Source organism: Dioscorea cayenensis, chromosome 6 (assembly GCF_009730915.1).
Source record: "Dioscorea cayenensis subsp. rotundata cultivar TDr96_F1 chromosome 6, TDr96_F1_v2_PseudoChromosome.rev07_lg8_w22 25.fasta, whole genome shotgun sequence".
Classification (NCBI taxonomy): domain Eukaryota; kingdom Viridiplantae; phylum Streptophyta; class Magnoliopsida; order Dioscoreales; family Dioscoreaceae; genus Dioscorea; species Dioscorea cayenensis.
In genome coordinates this window covers 220,537-243,080 of record NC_052476.1, presented here as the reverse complement: position 1 = coordinate 243,080, position 22,544 = coordinate 220,537, and the positions used below count along the sequence as shown (strand labels likewise).

At 32.8% G+C, this 22,544-nt stretch overlaps 3 protein-coding genes across 3 annotated transcripts; 2 read left to right on the top strand and 1 right to left on the bottom strand.

The window, feature by feature from the left end:
* Nucleotides 1-4,646: 4,646 nt before the first annotated feature.
* On the top strand, nt 4,647-6,479 carry LOC120263608. Its single transcript, XM_039271571.1, has 3 exons — nt 4,647-4,962; nt 5,107-5,278; nt 5,336-6,479. The coding sequence occupies exons 1-3, from the start codon at nt 4,647-4,649 to the stop codon at nt 6,477-6,479; spliced, it is 1,632 nt and encodes a 543-aa protein (XP_039127505.1).
* A 926-nt stretch (nt 6,480-7,405) lies between these two features.
* LOC120262962 (uncharacterized protein At4g06744-like) lies at nt 7,406-8,985 on the top strand. Its single transcript, XM_039270882.1, is given in 2 exon segments — nt 7,406-8,672; nt 8,674-8,985. Coding segments are annotated over 2 exon segments (1,359 nt in total). The 5' UTR covers nt 7,406-7,565; the 3' UTR covers nt 8,926-8,985.
* Nucleotides 8,986-10,295: 1,310 nt separating this feature from the next.
* LOC120262945 lies at nt 10,296-14,162 on the bottom strand. The gene is made up of 2 exons (XM_039270863.1): nt 13,899-14,162; nt 10,296-10,761 (listed from the first exon to the last, which is right to left on the bottom strand). Exons 1-2 carry the CDS (start codon nt 14,043-14,045, stop codon nt 10,399-10,401), a joined length of 510 nt encoding a protein of 169 aa, XP_039126797.1. The 5' UTR covers nt 14,046-14,162; the 3' UTR covers nt 10,296-10,398.
* Between the last annotated feature and the right edge of the window lie 8,382 nt (nt 14,163-22,544).

Here is a 22,544-nt window from a genome sequence, read left to right as displayed (position 1 = left end):
AAATAAATTTGTGTTTTCATATTCAAATATATTATTTAAATTAATTTTTTAATAAATTAAAAAAATTACATTATTTTTTAAGCAAAATTTGGGTTAAATAATTAAAATTTGTAATTTTAAAATTTGTGTTTTCATATTCAAATATATTCTTTAAAATTAATTTATTTAATAAATTAAAAAAGTACATAATTTTTTTTAAATAAAATTTGGGTTAAATAATCAAAGAGAAAAGATAATTTGTTAATTATAAAACAAATAAGGGATTTAAATTAAAAAAACACACTTATATATTTTTTAAAAAATTTATTTAAAAGTTTAATAAAAATTTTAAAAAAAAAATTGGTTAAAAAAACCCAAGAATAAGCCAACTTATTGATTATAAAATAATTTAGGGGTTAAAATGAAAAAAATAAGATTTTTTATTTAAAAATGCCACATCAGCGCTGACTGGGCGCTGAGTCAGCGCCCAGTCAGCATATCACGATGGTCCTAGGGCCATTTTGATAATTAAAATGGCCCTAGGGCCATTTGGTTTAATAAAAAAAAAGGGAGGCTACTTGGTTAAATGGCCCACCCCAATTCATTCTCTTGGCCGATCAACACGTTCTCAAAAATCTCATTTACCATTCTCTTTATTAAAATTAGGTTTAATTACCTAATTGGTCCCTCTATTATAGTGAAAGTGCCCTTTCAGTCTCCATATTATTTTTTGTCCTTCTGAGATCTTTTTATTTTACCATTTAGTGAAATATAAGTCCTTCTTAGAGACCTTCTAGGGACAAATGATATGAGGGGGAAGGACTTGTATTTCACTAAATAGTAAAATAGAGGGATCCCAGAAGGATAAAAAATAATATGGGGACTGAAAGGGCACTTTCACTATAATAAAAGGACTAATCTGGTAATTAAACCTTAAAATTATAAAATCAGGTAGCATACGTCTTCTATTGCTTATGCACTACCATAGTTATATCTGTTTGCCATACTATTCTTCTCCATCTTCTACAAATCTTTAATAAAAAAACATGTACATGGATTACCTTAATACTACTTAATAATTTTTTTATATATAAATTAGTGACAAACACCCCCCACTTAAAGATGTTAAATGGACAAACAAATATAAAAGTGCACTGGTTATAGTGGTTTAATGACCTTCTAAACATTTACCATGTGGGACAAACTAATAGTGAGATAATCAAGATCTACCATGTGCATATACTCAAGATAATATATCAGATAATATAACCCCATAATAGTAAATCCCTTGTTATGCAATTTTAGAGAGATGGTTAGAGGGATACAAAAATACAACTCTTTTTTATATATAGAGAACCCATATTAAAATCCAATATATAATATTTGGTTCTAATAGACAATGGATGAATAGGCCCAGGGTTTTGAACCCGTCTCACAGTCAAATTGAGAAACCACTGCTACATATTTGGTCCTACTAAATAATGAATGAATAGACCTAGGGTTTTTGAACCCTAGGTTGCCCACTCACGGCCAAATTGAGAAACCACTACTATATATATATATATATATAATTTTTATATACATCATTTCAAGATAGTAGAGCTTCAATCTCAAAACCAACTCTTTCTCAACACTCATCCTTGGATATCTTCTTTTCTTGGATATGAACCTACCATCAACAATGACAAGCCCATTATATCCTAAAGATAATGACTTCCACTGGTGAACCCCCTCCTCCTCCTTCCTAGGTGGACATTGCCGGCGCTATCCATGAACATCCGGCTATGGCGGCTCCTCTTGATGAGATGATGTTAGCTAAGCTCAAAGCGTTGGTCAAGGATACGGTTCAAGTGGACATAGAGACAAAGCATAGAGCTCACAGGAGGTTTTAGCTTGCATTGTATGGCAAGTTATTTGGCAAATCTCCTCCTTTTGAGACGGTAATATCTACTCTTTTGGGCCTTGGAAACCCTATGGTATTGTTCATATTTCTGATATGCCAAATGGTTATCTTCTCATCCGTTGTGAAACTGAGTCTACTAAACAACAGCTCCTTTTTGGGGGACCCTGGACAGTTATTGGTCTTACACTACAATTGATGCCTTGGCAGCCCTATTTTGAACCAGCTCATACTAAGCTCACAAAAGCAATGGTGTGGATTCAGCTCCACAATCTACTAGTCGAACTATGGGATGGTGAATCTTTGGAGAGTATTATGGAGTCCATCGGCAAGCTGTTAAAGGTTGATGAGTTTACTCTCTCCTTGTCAAGAGCTCGTTATGCTAGGGTTTGTGTTGAGCTCGACCTTGCATGTCATTAAAAAGAGGCTTTTGGTTGGAGGATTGTGACTGTAAAGTGTTTGTGGTGATCCTCTATGAGCGATTGCCCACTTTCTGCTATCTTTGTGGTTTGGTTGGTCATGGTGCCAATGGTTGTAGCCGCCGACCTGGAGGCTCACCGGAGGACCAGGATATAAAGGAGGCCACTGATGGCGGCATTCTTCCAAACTTACTTAGGTCAATGCCGGAGGGATCACAAGTCAGGCAGATTATAGTCGGGCCCATGGTTGATTCGGAGAATACTCTGGTTAGTAATGATGCACAGGAATTTGGTTCTTGGATGCTAGTTACTCGCTGGAGGAACAAGGGACGCGGCCGAGGGGCTAGGTTCTCCTCCACACGTGGGACTCACGTGCATCAGGGCGATAGAATTGATGCTATTTATGATGGTGACTCCAATGGGAAACACGTGGATGGCAAGGGTAATTCAGGGAGGACACGTGGTGGTCATCACGCCCGGTGGGAAGAGGTAGGGGTGGCTTCTCATCTCATGTTTCTGACCGTTCGGTGCCTTCTTCTATTCACATGGAGACTTCTCTTGACCTCAAGCCTAACGTCTCTCAAATCCCGGACCATTCATAGATTTTATCTCCTTCCCATGCTATGATCTCTGCTTTGGAAACTTATAATGCCCCTGTTGCGTAGGTTCCCAATGTAGAGCTACAGTTGGAATCTCGTGACTCCCCAGGCCTTTTGAAACAGGTTAAGAAAGGGAAATGCATTCTGATCGAGGCGTCGGGATCTGTTTCTGGTCAACTTTTCTCTGCAAGTATATTAAAGAAAAGCGAGAAGTCTCTGGGTGTTTCTTCATTAGTGGAGGAACCAAAGCGATCTCCAACCCTCCTCATAAATATTGATGATCACCCGCATAAACCCGACAAGGAGATGTATCCTCACCCATGAGCAGTGGAAAATTTGGAGAGCATCCTCTCTGAGGATGAAATTGAGTCGGAGGGCTCGGAAGGTTCCATGTCTGAATCCAGTGGGTCCTAAGAGGGTATAGAAATGGAGGATGAAGTGGAAGACTCGACTACACTAAGCATGTACCAAGAGGGACTTCGGAAAGAGAACCTGGTTCGGAAAGGGAATGCCTTGTCTACAATTTCTCAAAAGAAAGGAAGACTAGGGAAGAGTGATGATGGGGACCCTATTCGGGTTTCCCGTGGTCATTCAACCTCATTTTAATCGTTTTATTTCAGCCCTTTTTTTTGCTTATGTTAATCTATTTTTCTTTCCATTGTGTGGTTGATCTCTCTATATTTCTCATGACAGGAAAATTTAATATCTTAGGTTGGAACTGTAGGGGCTCCACTGGCAAAGATAAAATTTTCAAAATCAGACGACTCTTTCAAGAGAACAATATTGATATGCTTGCTTTGGTGGAGACTAGAGCTAATTGTGACCGTGCCTTCCGGTTTTGTAATCAGTTTGCCAGATATTGGAATTGGGTAGCTATCCCTGCAGATGGTTATTTTGGAGGGATCATCATCCTTTGGCCCAAGAATTTAGGCAGGATTACACCTGTGGCCCACTCTCGTTGAGTGCTTCATTTTATTTTTTTCTTTCTCTGCTAACCATCCTTGGATTATTTTGGTGGTTTATAATGCTCATCAGATTAATTTATAGAGGAAAATCTGGAAAGGACTTTCGCTGGTTTCCAAATTGAATCTGCCTTGGATTCTTTTGGGAGATTTTAATGATATTATCACTCCATCAGAGCACAAGGGAAATAGTTTCTACTACTATGCTAGAAAGGCTTCTTATTTTTCTAAATTTATTGCTGATAATAATCTTATTGATGTCAGGTTTTCTGGAGCAACTTTTTCTTGGTATAACGGTCAGCGTGGTCTTGCGCGTCGTTGTGCTAGACTGGACAGATGCTTAGTCAATGATTCTTGGTTAGCTTGCTCTTACTCTATACATATCAGGTATCTTCCTGAGATTTTCTCGGACCATTCTCCTATGCTCATTAATATGGCTAAGATCAATTTTAATACCCGTCGTATTTTTCATTTTGAAAATTATTGGTTGGAACATGTTGATTATATCTTTATCATTAGACAAGCTCTCTTTGCTTCTGCTCATTCCTCACCTATGCATGCATTCCATCATGTTCTGGAAAGGGTCTGTTCTAATAGACAATATGGTTTGGGTAATCTAGATAAGGTTATTAAAAACACTGAAGTCCAACTCCAAGCTCTAGAGGTCAATGATATGTTAAGCTCTAATAGTAATTTGGATTCTTATAGGAGCCTGCAAAATAATTACAGAGCTTTGTTGAGACAATATTACAGTAGGTAGACTCAGAAGTCTAGATTAAATTGGATCATGGGTGGGGATATGAATTCTTCCTTCTTTCACAGAAGTGTAAGGATTCGTAGATACCATAATTCCATCACACATCTCACTGATCATAATGGCAGGGAATGCTTTGATTCTCATTCTATTGATAATATGTTGGTTGGGCACTTTAATTCTCTTTGGAATAATCCTGATGCTAGGCCTCTTAACTGGTTTTTGAAGGCCCTTCCCCCTGACTTGCCTACTTTATCATCAGATCAACAATTGTCTTTAACCAGACCTGTCACCAAAGATGAGATCTATACTAACTTCTTCGATAATGCTGTGATGCCTAGAGCTTGGGGTAAGACTTACATTACTTTAATTCCCAAAAAAGATCACCCTAAATTGGCGTCTGATTTTCGTCCTATCTCCTTATGTAATGTGGCTTATAAGATTATTACTAAGATTCTGGCCAATCGTATTAAAGATGTGATTTCTTTTTTAGTTGGTAAAGAGCAGAGTGGCTTTGTGTCAAGTCATTCTCCTGTTGATAATATTATTGCGGTTCAGGAAATGATTCATTCTATTAACTATGAGAAGTGCTTCCCCCGTAGGATGCTTGTCAAAGTAGATATTGAGAAGGCTTATGATACACTTAATTGGAAACCTTCTGACTGGTTTCAATCGTCTAGGGGTGTTCGTTAAGGTGATCCTCTATCTCCTTACTTATTTAGTTTGGTAGCTTTAAATTTGGTTGCGATTCTCAACAAAGCTAGGTCTCTTGATCTTATTCCGGGTTTTTCCAGTAGATTAAGAAATAATTTTAACCATCTCATGTATGCCGATGATCTTATGTTAGTCTCTGCTGCTTCTAGGAAGTCTGCTAGGAATATTTGCTTTTGTTTAACCATGTATGCCCATCTCACTGGTCAGTTTCCCAATAAACTCAAATCAGAGATTTACTTTCCAGAATGGTTTAATAATCAGGTTTCTACCAGAATTTGCAAGATTCTAAACTTCAGACTTGGCAAAGTTCCTTTTACTTATCTTGGAGTTCTTATCTCCCATAAGCGTCTTGCTACAGCTCATTTTGATTCCATGATTAACCGTATGAACTTGGCTATTGCTGAGTGGGACAAGGCTCATTTGTCTAAAGCTGGCAAGTCTATACTCATTAATAGCATTTTGATGGCCAGCCCCATTTATTACCTTTCAGTTTATCCTATTCCTGACACTGTTCTTACTAAGCTCTCCAGCATTGTTAGGAAATTCCTTTGGGCCAATTCTGATCTTGGTAAAGGTATGCCTTTAGTGAGTTGGGACACGGTTACATCTTGCAAGTCTGAGGGGGGTCTCGGCATAAGAAATCTGCTTAAAGTTAAACACTCTTTAATGGCAAAGAATCTTTTTAATTTTCTTAATAAGCAAGATGCTTTATGGGTTGATATCTTATACTTGAAATATGGGGATCCCAATTTTTGGTCTTTGAACACCCCTCCTAACTGTTCGGCTTTTTTCAAAGGTTTGAATATTACTGCTTATGTTCTTAAAACTTATCTGTGGATCAAAACTCTCAATCTGGTCCTTACTTCTTTCTGGCATCATCCTTGGATGTTTGACATTCCTATTACTTTTAAACCGGTTTTTATTAATATGGATCTTAATCTGGATAATCTCAAAATTGATGATTTGTTAACTAACTCATCCTTGAATTTGAATGCTTTGAATACTATGTTTGGGTTCAATTGGGATTCTCCCATCTTGTCTTATGGGGAGATCAACACTGAGGAGAATAATCATTGGATTTGGTTCCCTGCATCGCAAGGTAACAAGATTACTGCCTCTGTTTACACTTTTCCTGATGAACAAACATGTTGAGAACACTGACTGGAATGGTTGGTCTAACATTTCGAAGCTTCACATCGCCCCAAAAACCAAGAACGACTTCTTCTGGCTTTTGAATCATGGTAAGATCAAGACATATGAATTTCTTTATCATATGAATCTTGGCCCTCCTGATCCTTGTAAGTTTTGTGGTTTGATCTTAAAATCGGCTATTCATCTTTTTAGTCATTGTTTTATTAGCATCAAAATTTGGTGAATGGTGGAAATTATTGCTAATGTTAAGACTAATTTACTGGATTTATTTGTTAGAGGTCAATGGCTTGACTTTCATTCTTATGAGAACTCTAAATTTCTGGCTTCTTTAATTGCTGCCACTTTGTGGCAGATTTGGAAATGTAGATGCAATTTTGTGTTCAGACAGGATAAACCTGATATCCTCAAAAGTGCTTATGCAGTTGTGATGCAGGTGAAAGAATTTTCTATGAAGCCTAACAATCATAAAATGAGATGCTATATTATGCAGAACAGGCCCAGTCCTGGTTAGTTGGGCATTTTCTCGGCGGCTGCTTGGAATGAGGCTTCAAGTAAGGGTGGTATTGGTTTTGTTACGCTTGATTCCAATGGTGTTATTTGTTGTGCAGGTTTGGCCACCCTATTTGTTCAATGGATGACTAGACATTGGTTTATTAGCACTGCATTTGGCTCTCCATCAGTGTATTGCTGCTCGTGATAGGTGTTCTCATATTTACATCAGCTCGGATGACATTTGGAAGGCAATTCTGTATACTGATGAGTTGATATACTGGCGCCATAAGGACTCTTTTGACTCTTTAAAGGCTAAGTTAAGCATGTTGAATAATCACAAGATTGATATCATTCCACCTCCCTGGAAAAGAATTGCTAGTGCTTTGGCTGGTCATGGCATCAATTCGGCTCAACTATCTTTATTCTACTTGGGTATGGAGAAACCATATTGGCTTATGAAGTTGATTAAACAACACAAACACTCCCCCACAAACACAAACAAAGACAAAACTAAAACACTCAAAAACATGCGGGTCTAACCCAAACACACTCCCCCTCTCCTTCCATCATCCCCTTTCTCCTAATTTTACTTCCATGACTCCCATCTCCATCCTCCTCCTCCTCCTCCTCCTCTTCCAAGCTCTCACTCCCTCCATCTCCCTCAATATCAGTATTGGTACCGGTCCAGGTATCAGTATTGGTATCGGCACCGGAACTCCATCACCATCACCATCTCCACCAAATTCATGCTCCTGCAATGAACCCCAACCTTCAGACTTCCCAAACCTCAAACAATACTATGCATACCTAGTCATCCAACGTTTCAAACAAACCATAACATCTGATCCCCTAAATATCACGTCCACATGGACTGGCTTCCTCCCATGCACGTACAAAGGCTTCTACTGTGCCTCCCCTCCATACTCCCCTCAAACTCCCACCATCTTCTCCATAGACTTCAACAACTTCCACCTCTCAGCTCCAACTCTCTCCGGCTTCATTGACAACCTCCCTGACCTCTCTCTCTTCCACGCCAATTCCAACTTCTTCTCCGGCAACCTCCCCAACCTCACCTCCCTCCCTTATTTCTACGAGTTTGACATTTCCAATAACAAGTTCTCCGGTCCATTCCCTTCCACTTCTTTACTCCCTCTTTCACAATTAACCTTTCTTGATCTTCGATACAACCAATTCTCCGGCACTGTTCCTTCCTTTCTTTTCTCAAAAGATCTTGATGTTTTATTCTTAAACAACAACCTCTTCGGCCAAACTCTCCCTCAAAACCTCGGCAACTCACCAGTCGCTTACTTAACTCTCGCCAACAATGGCTTCACAGGCACAATCCCAGCCTCACTATGCAATGCAGCTGATACTCTCGCTGAAGTCCTCTTCCTTCACAACAAGCTCTCAGGCTGCCTTCCTTATCAGATAGGACTTCTCCGCATAGCCACCGTCTTCGACGCCGGTGACAACTTGCTCACCGGCCCAATTCCTTGGTCTTTTGCTTGTCTTCAAAGCATAGAACAGCTCAACCTTGCTAACAACTATCTCTACGGCCGTGTTCCTGATGTTGTTTGTAGGTTGGCCAAGTTTGGACACTTGGCCAACTTTTCTTTGTCAGGCAACTACTTTACTTCTTTAGGAATAAGTTGTTGGCCTTTGATAAAGTCCGGTGAGCTTGATGTCCGGCGAAACTGCATTCCCAGGCTTGCCGGAGCAACGGACGGTGGAGGAGTGTGCATGGTTTTTTATGAAGCCTAAATTTTGTCCTTTGAGTATTCATATTCCATGCAGTCTTCATTCCGGCCATGGAAGTGATCATCATGATGGTGGTGATCTTGTTCGGCCTTCGCCGCCTTTCCGGTCGGTTCCGGGGAGAAGAATGGTGGAGAAAAAACGGCCTTCTCCGGCGAGCTATGTCTCTTACTCTGCTTTAGCTAAGAAAGATAATTAACTAAGTAAAAATTCTTAATCATGATGATAAATGTATATTAATTAAGTTTGCTTTGTTTAATTGTGTGTTTGTTTTTGGTTAATCTTGCTCTCAAAGAGATTATTATTGAAGGATTCTACTTCATTTTATGAAAATTTTTAATTTTCATATATATATATTATATGGATTTGAGTGGAAAAAAAAAATAAGGGAAAAAATTGTGGTTTGGTGTTGTAACTTGTAAGCATTTAATTTCTTTTCTGGTATCATTATTGTGATGTGTGAAAATTTTCTATTATTCGATTTGTGTTAAGGTACTGTTGAAAAATATTTTTTTATTTGTTTTTCTTAGACATTATTAATTGCTCATTATATGTGAGAATAATGCTATGTATATGTGTGTGTGTGTGTGAATTTGTGGGTTGGTTTGGAGTGTTTGGAAAGGGAATTTCTTGTGTGAGTGTGTCGGTGGTGGTGGGGGAGTATTATTATTGGATTGGTGGTCATATTCTTTTTCTTTGGAAATGAATGGTGGTCATCTTTTGATGTTGGACATGTTCGATGGTTTTTAGTGGCATGTGACAGGAGGGAGAGGCTAGGGTTGGAGATTTTTATTATTTATTTATTTATCTTTATTTTGGAGGATAAGATCATAAATAATGGAAGTGGTTGTTGGCTTGCCTCTAGGGCAAAGGTGGTGGGCAGAATTAGGGTTTATTTGTTTGTTTGCGTATAAAGATTAGGGTTTGTAAATGTGAACCAGCTATTGTGTTCATGTTATTTTTATCAATATTTAGTGAGCCTTGTAAAATTCAAATCCAAAATGATCAAAATGTGACTTAATGGCAAAACTAGATGTTAAAATGTATAAAAATCTTTTTATGACAAAATGACAAGTAGAAAATAAAAGGATATACAAAGACAGAGATCTGCTGAGTTACGGTGAGCAGTGGCCTCCTAGTAATAAAAGACTCCCACTATCGCAATCGCGAAGGGAGAGCGAGAGTATCACTCACGTGAAGCTCATGCAGGGAGACTCAAAAAGTGAATTATAATCTCTCAATCACATACGGTTCAAAATCTTACAAAATTAAATAAAAAAAATATTTTTGTATATAATACTTGATTAAGTTTTTCCATTTAGTTTAAGGTTTATTGCCTCTTTTTCTTACACTAATTCACAATACAGAACTTTCTAAATTTATAAAACTTAATTGAAATTTACATCTAAAAACATCCAAAGACTTCTTACTTTCGGAATGCTTTACATTTTACTTGAATTGTATTGAGAAAGATCTGATCTAAAAAATACCTCATGAAGAACTCATGCTTCAGAATTACTATGAAATCATTTTTTATAAAAGAAAACAAAAAGAAAAAGAAATATCACAGGATCAGCAAAATTACAAAGTAGATAAAGTTTGTTAAATTGTTTGTAAGGAAATCAAATCAGTACAAAAAGTTTGAAATAGCTATACAGCAACAAAGAGTATTTTAGTCACACCAGTAAGCTTGATGTTCATCCTTGCGAAGATTACTGACGAGACCGCCGCATTGCAAACAAATGAAACTGCTTCCGTCGGCGAAGGCATCAAGCATGATCTGCTTTCGACCACTCATTGCTAGTATGGAGTTATCGGCAGATTCTTGTAAATGTAATGATGCCCTGACCATGTTTGATGGTGGGGGGTTGGAAGCCGCAGGTTTGGCTTCGGCTATGGCACACTCTGCAAACAATGAGGCTAGTTCGTCTGCTGCAGCATTCGCTTGGAGTCTGCTTCTGTAAAGCTCACGAGCACGGTGCAGTGTCTCGAAAACAGCCTGTTGTCCGCCCTCAGATTTCATGGCCATTACTACCTGTAATCAGAAGTTCAATAAGTAAGAACTCGGCCAAAGATGAAAAGTATAACAACTTGGCATTTGCGCAAATGGAGAGAAGCAGAAGCAAGATGAAGAGCAGTTTGTATCGGCTAACTACAACCAACATACTGTTGCTCCATCATCTACAAATGACAATGTCACAGAGTGGTTCAATGGGAAAAAGGTCTATTGGTTCTTGAACCATACCCAAATGTTCATTTTAATCTTAAACAATATCCAGATATGTTCACTTTTAGTATAGAAGGAACTGCACAAATGAACCCACTTTTAACCCAAACTATATTTTGATTTGCTCTCTAAACTACATATAATATGCTCATTTTGGTCCTTCCGTAACACCTCAACTACTTTAAGAACTAAAATAATCCATCAGATGGACAAAATGCTATGTCATCAACAAGACTAACAGTAAACATTTTCCCGTGATTCAGGATCCAAATAAAAGGACCAAAATGAACATTTGAATAAAGTTCAGAGAACAATTCAGCAATTTCACCTAAGAAAAAAAGGGCAATGTAGGTTCAGCAGTTATAAATTTTGAATTTTCTCTATTGAATTCTGTCTCAAGTGGTTGGAGTGAAAAACATTACCAATCAATCCACAAACGTTATCAATAAATCCATCTGCACTGTATGAACCAAAGATAAGGCCTTTTGAAATATATTATGAAATAATCACTTTGACTTGGTGGACAGTGCACTACAGATGCTCAAAACAGCAGTGTTAAGATTCATGTTATAACTATCACTTCAGCAGAAGGGGCCAATACTTAAAGAAACGCTTCTAACAAACACTATACAGGACAAGAAGAAAGTCTTGCAACAAGGACTCTGTGGAAAAATGCTCAAGTTCATTTCCTAAGACAAGAATCTTGGTGAAATAATTCAAAATTTATGGGATTCTTGTTCAACAAACAGAGATTTCACAAAAGCAATTTGCATAACCATAGCAGATTTGAAAAGATATTTCAGATCGACATCAAAGCAACATCTATTATGTGAATGCATGTTTCATCAAGGTATACTAAAAAGTTGATAGGCACCTTAAGAATTGAGACTACAAGCAGCAGTTGAGTCAGATGAAGCAAATGGGGCATAGACAAGCACAATTAGTTATTAATATGGGTAGAATTCAAGCTAAAATGGACAATTTAACCATGAAGTGACTCCAAAGAGAGCACTAAACATAAAAATGCTTTATACATGAAGACACAACTATTAACAACGTTTAAGTCACAGTACCCTGCGTGATATATACAAGCTGCCGCTAGTAAAAGAATGGCAGCACAAATTTGATCAGACCAACATCTCCCCCATTCCCAAGCAATTCAATAAGCAGGCAAAGCAATTTGTAGAATATGAAAAAGCGTATCCTATCAGCTAGAATTCAGCAAGAATCCAATACACAGGAAGAACATGCAAGGGAGACCTCATAATGCACCGGATCAAGTATTAAAATGAAGACAGTATCAAACCAGACGTAGAAACTAAACTCTATGAATATAATATTATATTCATCTTTTATCAAAAAAAGAATTAATAGTTAAAAGCGGGCATATCTTGGAATCACAACTATTAAGATATGCTTTGAGACTTGTTTATTATGGTTTTTACATGCTTCTAATGCAAAGGGAGTCCCATGATATTCTCTACATGCTTATTATGGTCAGGCTATTACAGGATGTTTATGCTAATTGAATCCAGTTTTTCAGCATTCCCGTAATAATATGTGCATCCTTATTCTTAGGCACCAAATAGATGCAATAGATACTAGAATCGCCTAAAGTAGTTGTGTTGAATTTCAAAATGCTTTGACTCAAAAGATATGGAAAAGAAATCTTAGATTTTGTCATGATGCAATTAATGCTACTTCAAAGTAATTAGAGGCAAGCTGTGATGAGCTGATTGGGTGTCATTTTCAAAGTAAATTTAGCAGTTTAATTAGCTTTCCTAAATGGTCTTATGACCCATTAATGAGAAGATAAACTTCCGGAATCCTAATTACGTATTCAACAAACTTATATGGCAAAAGTCCCATAAAAATAGTTGCATTTTATAGCATTCATAGTTGATATTATTATTTTGTTGATTTAGTTATTCTAATAGACATGACATTGCCCGATGGCTCCAATGTACTAGAAGTCTAGAAAACCTTCAAGTCTAAAAACTTAATAGGAGGAACTATAGTGATCAATAAGAGTAAAAACAGAAAAAGTTTCCAAAGAAAAAGCCTTTTTCTTCCATCTTCATAAGGCAATTGCCTAACTGCAAACAAGATCAAGACCACATCCACATTCATTTCATGGACTGCTGCTTTAAGATCAGAATTATCATATTACTCCTTTTACTTTATTTCTGCCTCTTTTGATTATCATGCTAAAATAGCATTCCAGGAATTAGTAATCTTAATTTTTCAACATAAATTGAACAAAGTTGTAACTTTATGCAAGTTCCCTCATAGCCAAAATTTGCTTAATATCAATCCCGCAAGTTAATAACCTGATCACATTATTTTCTACATACAAAGACCTTCATCGATCCATTGAGCCTTAACTTTCCTAAATAACAGACAAATGGTGGCAAAGGATAGCATAAAAGTTAGGTGGACAAGCTTAAAAAAATAAATCAATCAATCAATAACTCACAATAAATTAAGCTACACCATGAACCAACCAGATTGCAATCTTGATGAAACTATGATCCTTTCAATTAGACTAAATATCTTAACAAAATCACCCACACACACACACACACACACACACACACACACAAACGATAAACAAGCCACATCAATCAAGATTAAAGAATTCAAATCTAACAAAACTCAAACTCAAAATCCATCAAAAGCCCTCCATTTCTAATAAAATAAAGACCAAAGTTATTCATGCATTGATAACCAAAAAAAAAATTGTAATTTTGATAAAAACTATGATTTTTTTTTAAAAAATTAGGATAACTATCCAAAAAAACTAATTTTTAAAAAAGAAACAATCAAAACAAAAACAATAAGCAAACAATCATTCAAACTAACAAAACACAAGCTCAATCCATCAAAAACCCTCCATTTTCCAATAAAGCAAAGATCAAGGTAGCATCTAAACAAGGGTTTCTCACCGCTTGAAGTGCAAGAGAGGCCTTTCCCTCACCAACGAGCTGCCGAGCCATTGAAAGCAGTTCCCATGCGTCACCACTGCCCGCCGGCACACCACCGGCATCCTCCACCTCCATTGCCGCAGTACTTCCCCCCTTGTCCTCCTCCATACCGGCGGCGATCGCCGGATCTCTCTCCTTCGCCGGCGACGATGCCCTCCTTATCGCCTTGAAGCTTTGGGTCTTGACTCTCGAGGGTTCTGGGGCATTCTCCCTCCGAACACTTGGAAATGAAACAAATGTAGCCTTTTTTTAGCAAATAAATCCTCTCAAAAAAATTTTTATTTACATAAATAAATAATCTTATCCATCAAATATCCATAAAATTTTATATTTTTATTGGGTTTTTATGCATAAATGTAGAAGATACTTAAATATTTTGATTGAGATATTATATATAATTGTAGGAATTTTTCGGATATTCTGCTTTAATTTTTTATTAAGATTAACAGTAGATTTTTTTTTAAAGCTAATTTTGTATGTAAAACAAAATATTTATACTTTTAATTACTCCCTCTATCCTTTCTATTTTAACTAATTCATATATATTAAGAAATTCGAGTTAAAATTAGTTAGTAATCTAAACTGATAAAAAATTATATTAACTTTTTCAAAAATTATCCTTATTTAAAATATGGTTTAATAACATGTATAGTTAAATATGATTTCTTGAAATTTGTAAAAATATATTAAAGAGTAAATTTGGAAAAAATAATAATATTTAATTTTTATAAATTTTCTAAATAAACAAGTAAACATGATAAAAAAAAACTCTAAAATGGGACAAGTAAAAAATAAAGACGAAATATATAAAATTGTAGGAATTTCTCGAATATTCTGCTTTAATTTTTTATTGAGATTAACAGTAGATTTTTTTTAAAAAAGCTAATTTTATATATAAAACAAAATATTTATACTTTTAATTACTCCCTCGAGCCTTTCTATTTTAACTAATTCATATAGATTAAGAAATTCGTTAAAATTAGTTAGTAATCTAAAATTGATAAAAAAAAATTATATTAACTTTCCAATATTATCCTTATTTAAAATATGGTTTAATAACATGTATAGTTAAACATGATTTCTTGAAATTTGTGAAAATACATTAAATATAAAGAGTAAATTTGGAAAAAAAAAATATTTAATTTCTATAAATTTTTCTAAATAAACAAGTAAACATGATAAAAAAAACTCTAAAATGAGACAAGTAAAAAGTTCGGAGGAAATATTTTATTATCAACTCAAAGTTTTAATTATGAGATAACTTAACTTTATTGTTATTACTATTATTATTATATTTTATTAATAGTTGTTCAATCATTAATGAATTTGACAAAAATCCAATATACTAGTAAAACTTGATTATAAAATAGAGATAAATTGTTTAGAATTAAACCCAAATCCATTAAAGTGGGCCTTACGGCCCACAATAAAGGGCCAAACATGGCCCATACCATTGTCAAATAAGCTATGCAAACCCAAGGCCCAAGTAGTCCATTTTTTTTTTTGCAACTCTATAGTCTATTCCCAATGAAATTAATTTGAATATATAATTCAGGGTTTCATTTTTAATTAAAATAAATTTAGAAAATTAATTAATTATTATAAAAATTAAACTCTCCTACATTTCTTTCTATTTATAATGAAGGATGGTTAACTTGAATTATCAGACAAATTTAATAAGCATATAAAAAAAAATCACATACCAAACATACTTTCTTCTCTTCTTTTATAAGCATGAAAGGGATGGAAAACAACTACTTTTTATAAACTCACTTAATCCACCTTTACTTTATTCTCATCATTGTCCTATATCTATATATATATATATATATATATTTGACAAAGATCACAAGCATTGTCCCATTAAAAAAATTTCAAGAGATAGAAATATACAATAGTGGTTTATTGACCACTTAGAAAATTATTAAACCGGTCAAATATCACATGGGGTGATAAAAGTCATGCTATATGTATACTCAGAAAAAATTTTAAAAACCAAATTGAGACAATAAATTTTTTTTGCTATGTAATTTTGGAGAAGAGAGATATAACACCTACCACAGACTTTTAATTATACGGCTTTATCCACCCAATATCATATATCATCTAAAATTAAATTTTGAAAATAAATCCATTTAGTTTTTTATTTTATTTTTTTTAAATTAAAAAATTTATCAAAATTCAATATATATATATATATACCACATGTAAGTTGAAATATTAAGTTTTAATCTTTTGTTAGTGCACACTCCTGACATGATTTATTTATTTTATAAAAAATTTTATCAATAAATTTTAAACTCAAACTACTCAATTTTAAACTGAGTCCAAGAAATCAAAACATCTCTATCAAGCTCAACTTGTTTAAGTTACAATCCAAATCCGGAGAATTGAAAGCGTCCAACAAAGCCATGTGATTTCATGAGGGCAACGGCCACTGTCGGCAACGGGCCCTTTCCTTCTTGCACGCTCTCACAACTATGCAAAGCAAAGCAATCCAATCCAATCCAATCCAATGCAATGCAATGTAACAACCCTTTTTGTCAACGTTCCTTGTCCTCTTGTTCTCACCAAGCACTCTTACAAACACCTTCTTTTTTTTCTTTCCATTATTATTATTATTATTATTATTATTATTATTATTATTAAATTGTTATTGAAAACTCTTAGTATTTATATATATATGAGGACCATTTTTCTATAGACGTTTATAAATAAAAAAAATCTATGGATGTTCATTATCAGCTGTTGGATCTCAATCCAACGGGCAACATCAATGAGCGAGTAACTCGAATCATCGTTTTTGGGACAATGATTGTTCGTTAATCGCCGTTGGATCATATCCAACAAATCGATAATGCGTCATAGATGATTGTCTATATTGGATCTCAATCCAACGGGGCAACATCAATGAACAGTAGTAACTCAGTAATCACTGTTTTGGGACAATGATTATTGTTCGTTAATGTTGTCCGTTGGATCATAATCCAACAATTGATAATTGGGCGTCCATAGAAGATGTATTGTCTATATATATATATATATATGGATAAAGATCAAGTATGTACATTTTTAGAGTTTTAGATATTTGATGATAATCATTAGATCATCATCTAACGGTTATTATATATCTATACATAAAGTTACAAAAAATTATTGTTAAGCATTGTTTAACACTATTTGATAATGTGTATAAAATGACAGTAGTCGTTGAATTTGTGAGGCATCCCTAGATTTAAATCTAAGGGTGTCTCTAGAGAGCATGCCTCAATTAGAATAATTTATTACACTTTTTATTTATGTCTCAACCATGCATGGGGGAGAACTGAATCTTTTATTTTCGATATAAAAATCAAATGCTTTAACTGCTCGGCTATTAAGATGATGATGATCTTTTAATTTATTTTTATTCTAATAATGTATTTTTTTATTTTTATTTATTTATTTATTTTAAAAAAATTTATCTATTTATTTTTTTTATATTATTATAAAATATCAAAAATATTTTTAGCACCGCCAAGCAAGAGCACTGTCAATACAAAAAAAAAAACGACAAGCTTACTATTTTCATACTAAAGTATGACCATTCAGATATAAGACTGCCGGTAGAGGGAGTAAAGTAAAAGCAATTTTATAATTTTAATTTAATTTAGATTTAGAAAGAGAAGCTTGGAAATATTTGAGAGATTTGATAAATTTTAAAAAAAAAATTTTGAAGAAATTGAAATGGTTTGAGGACCTACTCTTACTTTTCTCTTTTGTTGTTGTTTTCCTTCTTGTCGTTGTTGCTTTAAAACTTGGACACGTGTGAGAGTGAGAGGTACACACGTGTCTAACATTCCTCTTTCCGGAAGAATCATTGGCACGTGATAACATGTGCTGAATTAAATTGACCTTTTTGCCCCTCACCAACAATGACAGCACAATAAAGTTGGACTAGGGCTTTTTATTTTTTGGAACATGATTTATATATTCTATCTTAATTTATATTTTTCAATAATGTTTTTATTATTATGTTTTTTTAGTACTTTGAAAAACACCAAGTTTTTATTTTTGAAAAAATATCAACAAAAAAAAAACTTACATATAAAATAATTTTTTAAAAACATGCATGTTTAGGTTTTTTTTTACAAATATTTATTTCATAAGTTAAAAAGAAAGATAATTTTTTAATTAGAATTTGAGCATTATTTGTTAAATTAAACTTCATAATTAAAAATTCATTAAAAAAAACTGTTATTGTAAAAGTAATTTTAATTATTTTGTGTAAGTTAAAAAAAAACACATTAAAACGAACAAAACTTTAAACTTTGGAAAATCATTAATTATGTTGGTTACATTTGAAAGCAAAATTATTGAAAAATTAATCATTTCTTTAACATTTCATTTAATGAAAGAAATATTAAAAAAAAATATGACGAGCCACGTGGTAAGTCGTCATTGGCAAGAGGACACCTAAGCTCATTTTGTAACCTTTATTTTGGACAAGGCCTTGCACCTTCAAAGCAATATTTTAATATCTTCTCAATTCTTTGGCTTTGAGGAGCACTCATTGGCCCACATTCACATCTTGTCATACAACTTACCTAACCTTTAATTAATAATAATAATAATAATAATAATAAATAATTAAATATAAAAAGATATATCCTATTAAAACTCATTGAAATGAAAATATTTACATGAAACTTGTTAAGAAAAAAATGCATTTCCATTGATATTTATAATGAGTGTCCGTAATATTTATTTGATGTAATCATAATATTTGCTTAACTTAAAAACCACCAAAATGTAAAATTTAATAACTAACCATCTTAAAATTAAAAAGATGATTAAAAAACTATTAAAACGTATTGAATGATATATATTAGTGAGGTAAACCTTTAACGAAAATATCTATTTGAACCAAAAATAAATAAATAAATAACTTACCAAATAAAGTGAAGATATTAAATTTTTTATAAGTCCCATGAGAGGTCTAAACTAGAAAATATAGCCAACAAGAGTTGGGCTATATAAATAGAGGCTTTAAGCTACTTAAACAAATCATTCGAGTTTGAATCTTTATGAATGTAAAAAATCCCTATTGTAGAAAATCCCTGTTGAGTGAGATCTACTTCGTTATGAGTTTTTAGTAACTTTTAGACAAAAAAAATGTATTTTTTTGTATATATAGAAATTCAAACTCAAAACCATTTGATTAAAAAGATTCAAGTCTCTACTACTTAAGTTAACTTTTTTAGTCTAAAAACAATATTAAAGTATATAAAATACTCTCATAAAAATAATCATTATTTTATATTTCAATAAAAAAACATTGAATAGTAAAAGATCTTTAAACAAAGAAGGAAATAAAAACCAAATACCAAATTGCAAAATGATAAAGTAAAATAACGAAATATATATTTACATAAAGATAGAATATATATAAAAAAGAGGTTGTGTCATTTAGGGACGTATGTAGATTTGAAATCCATGGATACCAATTTTATCAAAATTCAACAGTGCCCTCCTTCTTTAAATCCTAATCCCATTTGTTTCTCTTAAGCTTTCTCTTATGTTTTATCATCTTGAATGTCTATTTGCAAATGATGTTTAGGGGTTGTTTGGATGTACTTATTTTAAACTCGAAGTCTTTTTATAAGTTAACACTTACGCGTTTTACATATGTTATTTGTTCTATCAGCGAAGTAAAAGATGAAATGTTTGTTTTTCATAAAGTGGCCACTAGGTGTAGAAGCTGAGAAGTTTATTTTTTGGGGTGTAAAATTACAAAATTAGCCTTGACAAATAAATAATTCCCTCATTATTTCTCTCCCTCTTAACATTAAATCTCATCCAAATTAATCGAATATATGTGAATATGTGGAGTGGTTATGCTATTTTTTTTCCTTTATTTTTTATTTTTAATTTATATTTCATAAAGTGTAGTGAATAACCAGAAACTAATAACTAGAAACTGCACTGAATAACCGGAAACTATTATGAATAATCAGAAACTACATCGAATAACTGGAAACTGCAGTTTATTTTAGTAATTTGTCATCTCCAAAAGTGCTTTTACAATTCTACATCCAAACAACTTCACACATAAAAACACTTATGTATTAACCTATCCAAATATAAAATACGGAAAAACATTTAACTTACTTTGAAATTCATTTTTTTTTAAAATACTTCTACAAAACTTAAAAAAAAAGCACTTATATTAAAAACCAATTCAAACAAGACCTTAGTCATGTACAAATACAAGGATTTCAAAGAGTAATATTTGCATATTTCCCCTATGAATGAATTAATTGATTGGAGAAGGCGTAGGGGTATTTGGGGCACGTGGACTAGTGTGGACTTGGGATTTGTTTAAGAGTTTGTCCTACCATTGTACTCAATCACTTGGATAAATTATTCATTTCCTTGCATCACATGACTTATGTACATATAATAGAGAAACACCAACTTTATTCATTATTTTTTTGTTGAATTTTATTTTTATTTAACATAACTTTTCACTAATAAAATACCTTTAAAATTACATATATATACCTTTCTAAAAACTATTTAATTTTAATTAAAAAATATATATACACTTCGATCGCAAGCAAGTGGTATAATTAAAAAGTTCACGCACATTTTGACACATAATTTATTCATATTTTTTAATATGTATATATATATATATATATAATTATATTAAATTATTCAATAACATCAAAAATAAAAATTATACTGTTAAATATCTTAATTATATAGGTAAATATAATTTTGAAATAAAATAAATATACAAACCTACATAATTTATATAAAATATCGAATATTTAGAAATGTACATTTAAGAGCTATATAAGACATTGACTTAATTTTCTTCCTACATTATTAGATGCTAATCGATAATTAATTGGGGCAAGGGTTTACTTATAGAAATAAACTCTACGAAGGTGTGCATGTAATTTCATATTTTTTAAAGATAAATATGTGAAGGAAAAAACCTTAAAATGCATTGGAAAACAAACTAAAAAGAAAAGGTGAGAATTTCCCATAAAATTATGGTTTTTTTATATTAAAATAATTGATTTGTATAATATATAATCTTTCAATCTTTTACCTTCTAAGGAACGTTCCCTTATTTATAATTACATGTAACAACTTCAAAACTTCGCCTTTAAGAACTATTATTATATAAAACTTTAAAGTATTTCATACAAAAGAAATTAAGTATGTGTGCGTATATATATTAAATATTATATCAACTTAATGAATAAGTAAAATTGATTCTTGCTTACTTGCAAATCTACAAGTTTGGTATATATTGAGTGGTAATCAATAATCATAATATTTTTTGTTTATTTTTCACGTAATTAATAGAAATTATTCAAAGTCATTTCATTAGGACTATATAATAGTGCCGATATTATATATGACCGAGATATGTAATACATTTCATAAAATTCAATCAAATAATTTTAAATAAAAAATTAAACGTAACAAAGTCTTTCAAATGAAAATAAACCTAAGTTAAACAAACGCGGGGGATTGTGGGGGCAATATTAGGATTCAATGAAATTGTGACACAACGTAGGATTTTATCCCTTCAAATCATAATATGCCACATCAGATTTTTATCTTTTATTATCTAAACATGTAAAGGTAAATTGAAAATCCGTCCCGAAACCTTAAATAGTAAATCGCGGGGGTTTACAGTTTACTATTTAGGGTTTCGGGTTTAGGGTTTTGGATTTAGGGTTTAGGTATTAGAATTCTGGGTATAGTTTTTATAGTATTTGAGAATATGATTTTAGGGTTTTTGGTAGGGTTTAAAATTTTAAAAATTTAGTAATTCATACGATTTGACGTGGATGTGGACATGGATGCCAACTTGTCATCTATGTAATTTAAAACCCCTATTTAGTCTTGATGTGGTGATTTATAATTGCAAGGGGATATAATCTGATGTGGTGTCACCGTTTCATATAATTCTGCCTTTATACGTGCATGTTCATTTGATAACCCTTTTGTACAGTGTGCCAAGTGGCGCTTGTCACATCTATTAAAAAAATAAAAAAAATAAAAAAATCTTAAACTAAAAAATCACAATAAAGAAGCGGAAACGAACATAAAAACACAAACTAAAAATAAATAAATAAGACTAAGATTTAATAATTTTTAGAAAATAAACTTGACATATTTTGCTAGTGATTTTTTATAATCATGTTTATAAATTGGAAAATAAAAAAATGTAATATATATATATATATAGATATTATTAAATAAAAAAGTACATTGTTAACAGATCCAAAGCACATCCCACATAAAAAGAGAAGCATGTGAAGTCTTCTTTTGTGCCACTTTGTGCCTCATGCTACATAGCTGTCTTGTTCTATATAATTATTATTATTATTTCATTTATTTTTAATTAAAAAAACTTATACAATAAAAAAAAAAAATCATTAGTGGGGTGTGTGTATTTCTGAAAAATTATGTTTGCTTTTTATGTTTTATGAAAATCAAAATTACTACATAATTCTTTCATTTCTAAAGTATTAAATATCTAAAGGAGAGACAGTGTCTTTTTTACTAAATAATCTAGATATTTAAGAGGCTACATTTGTA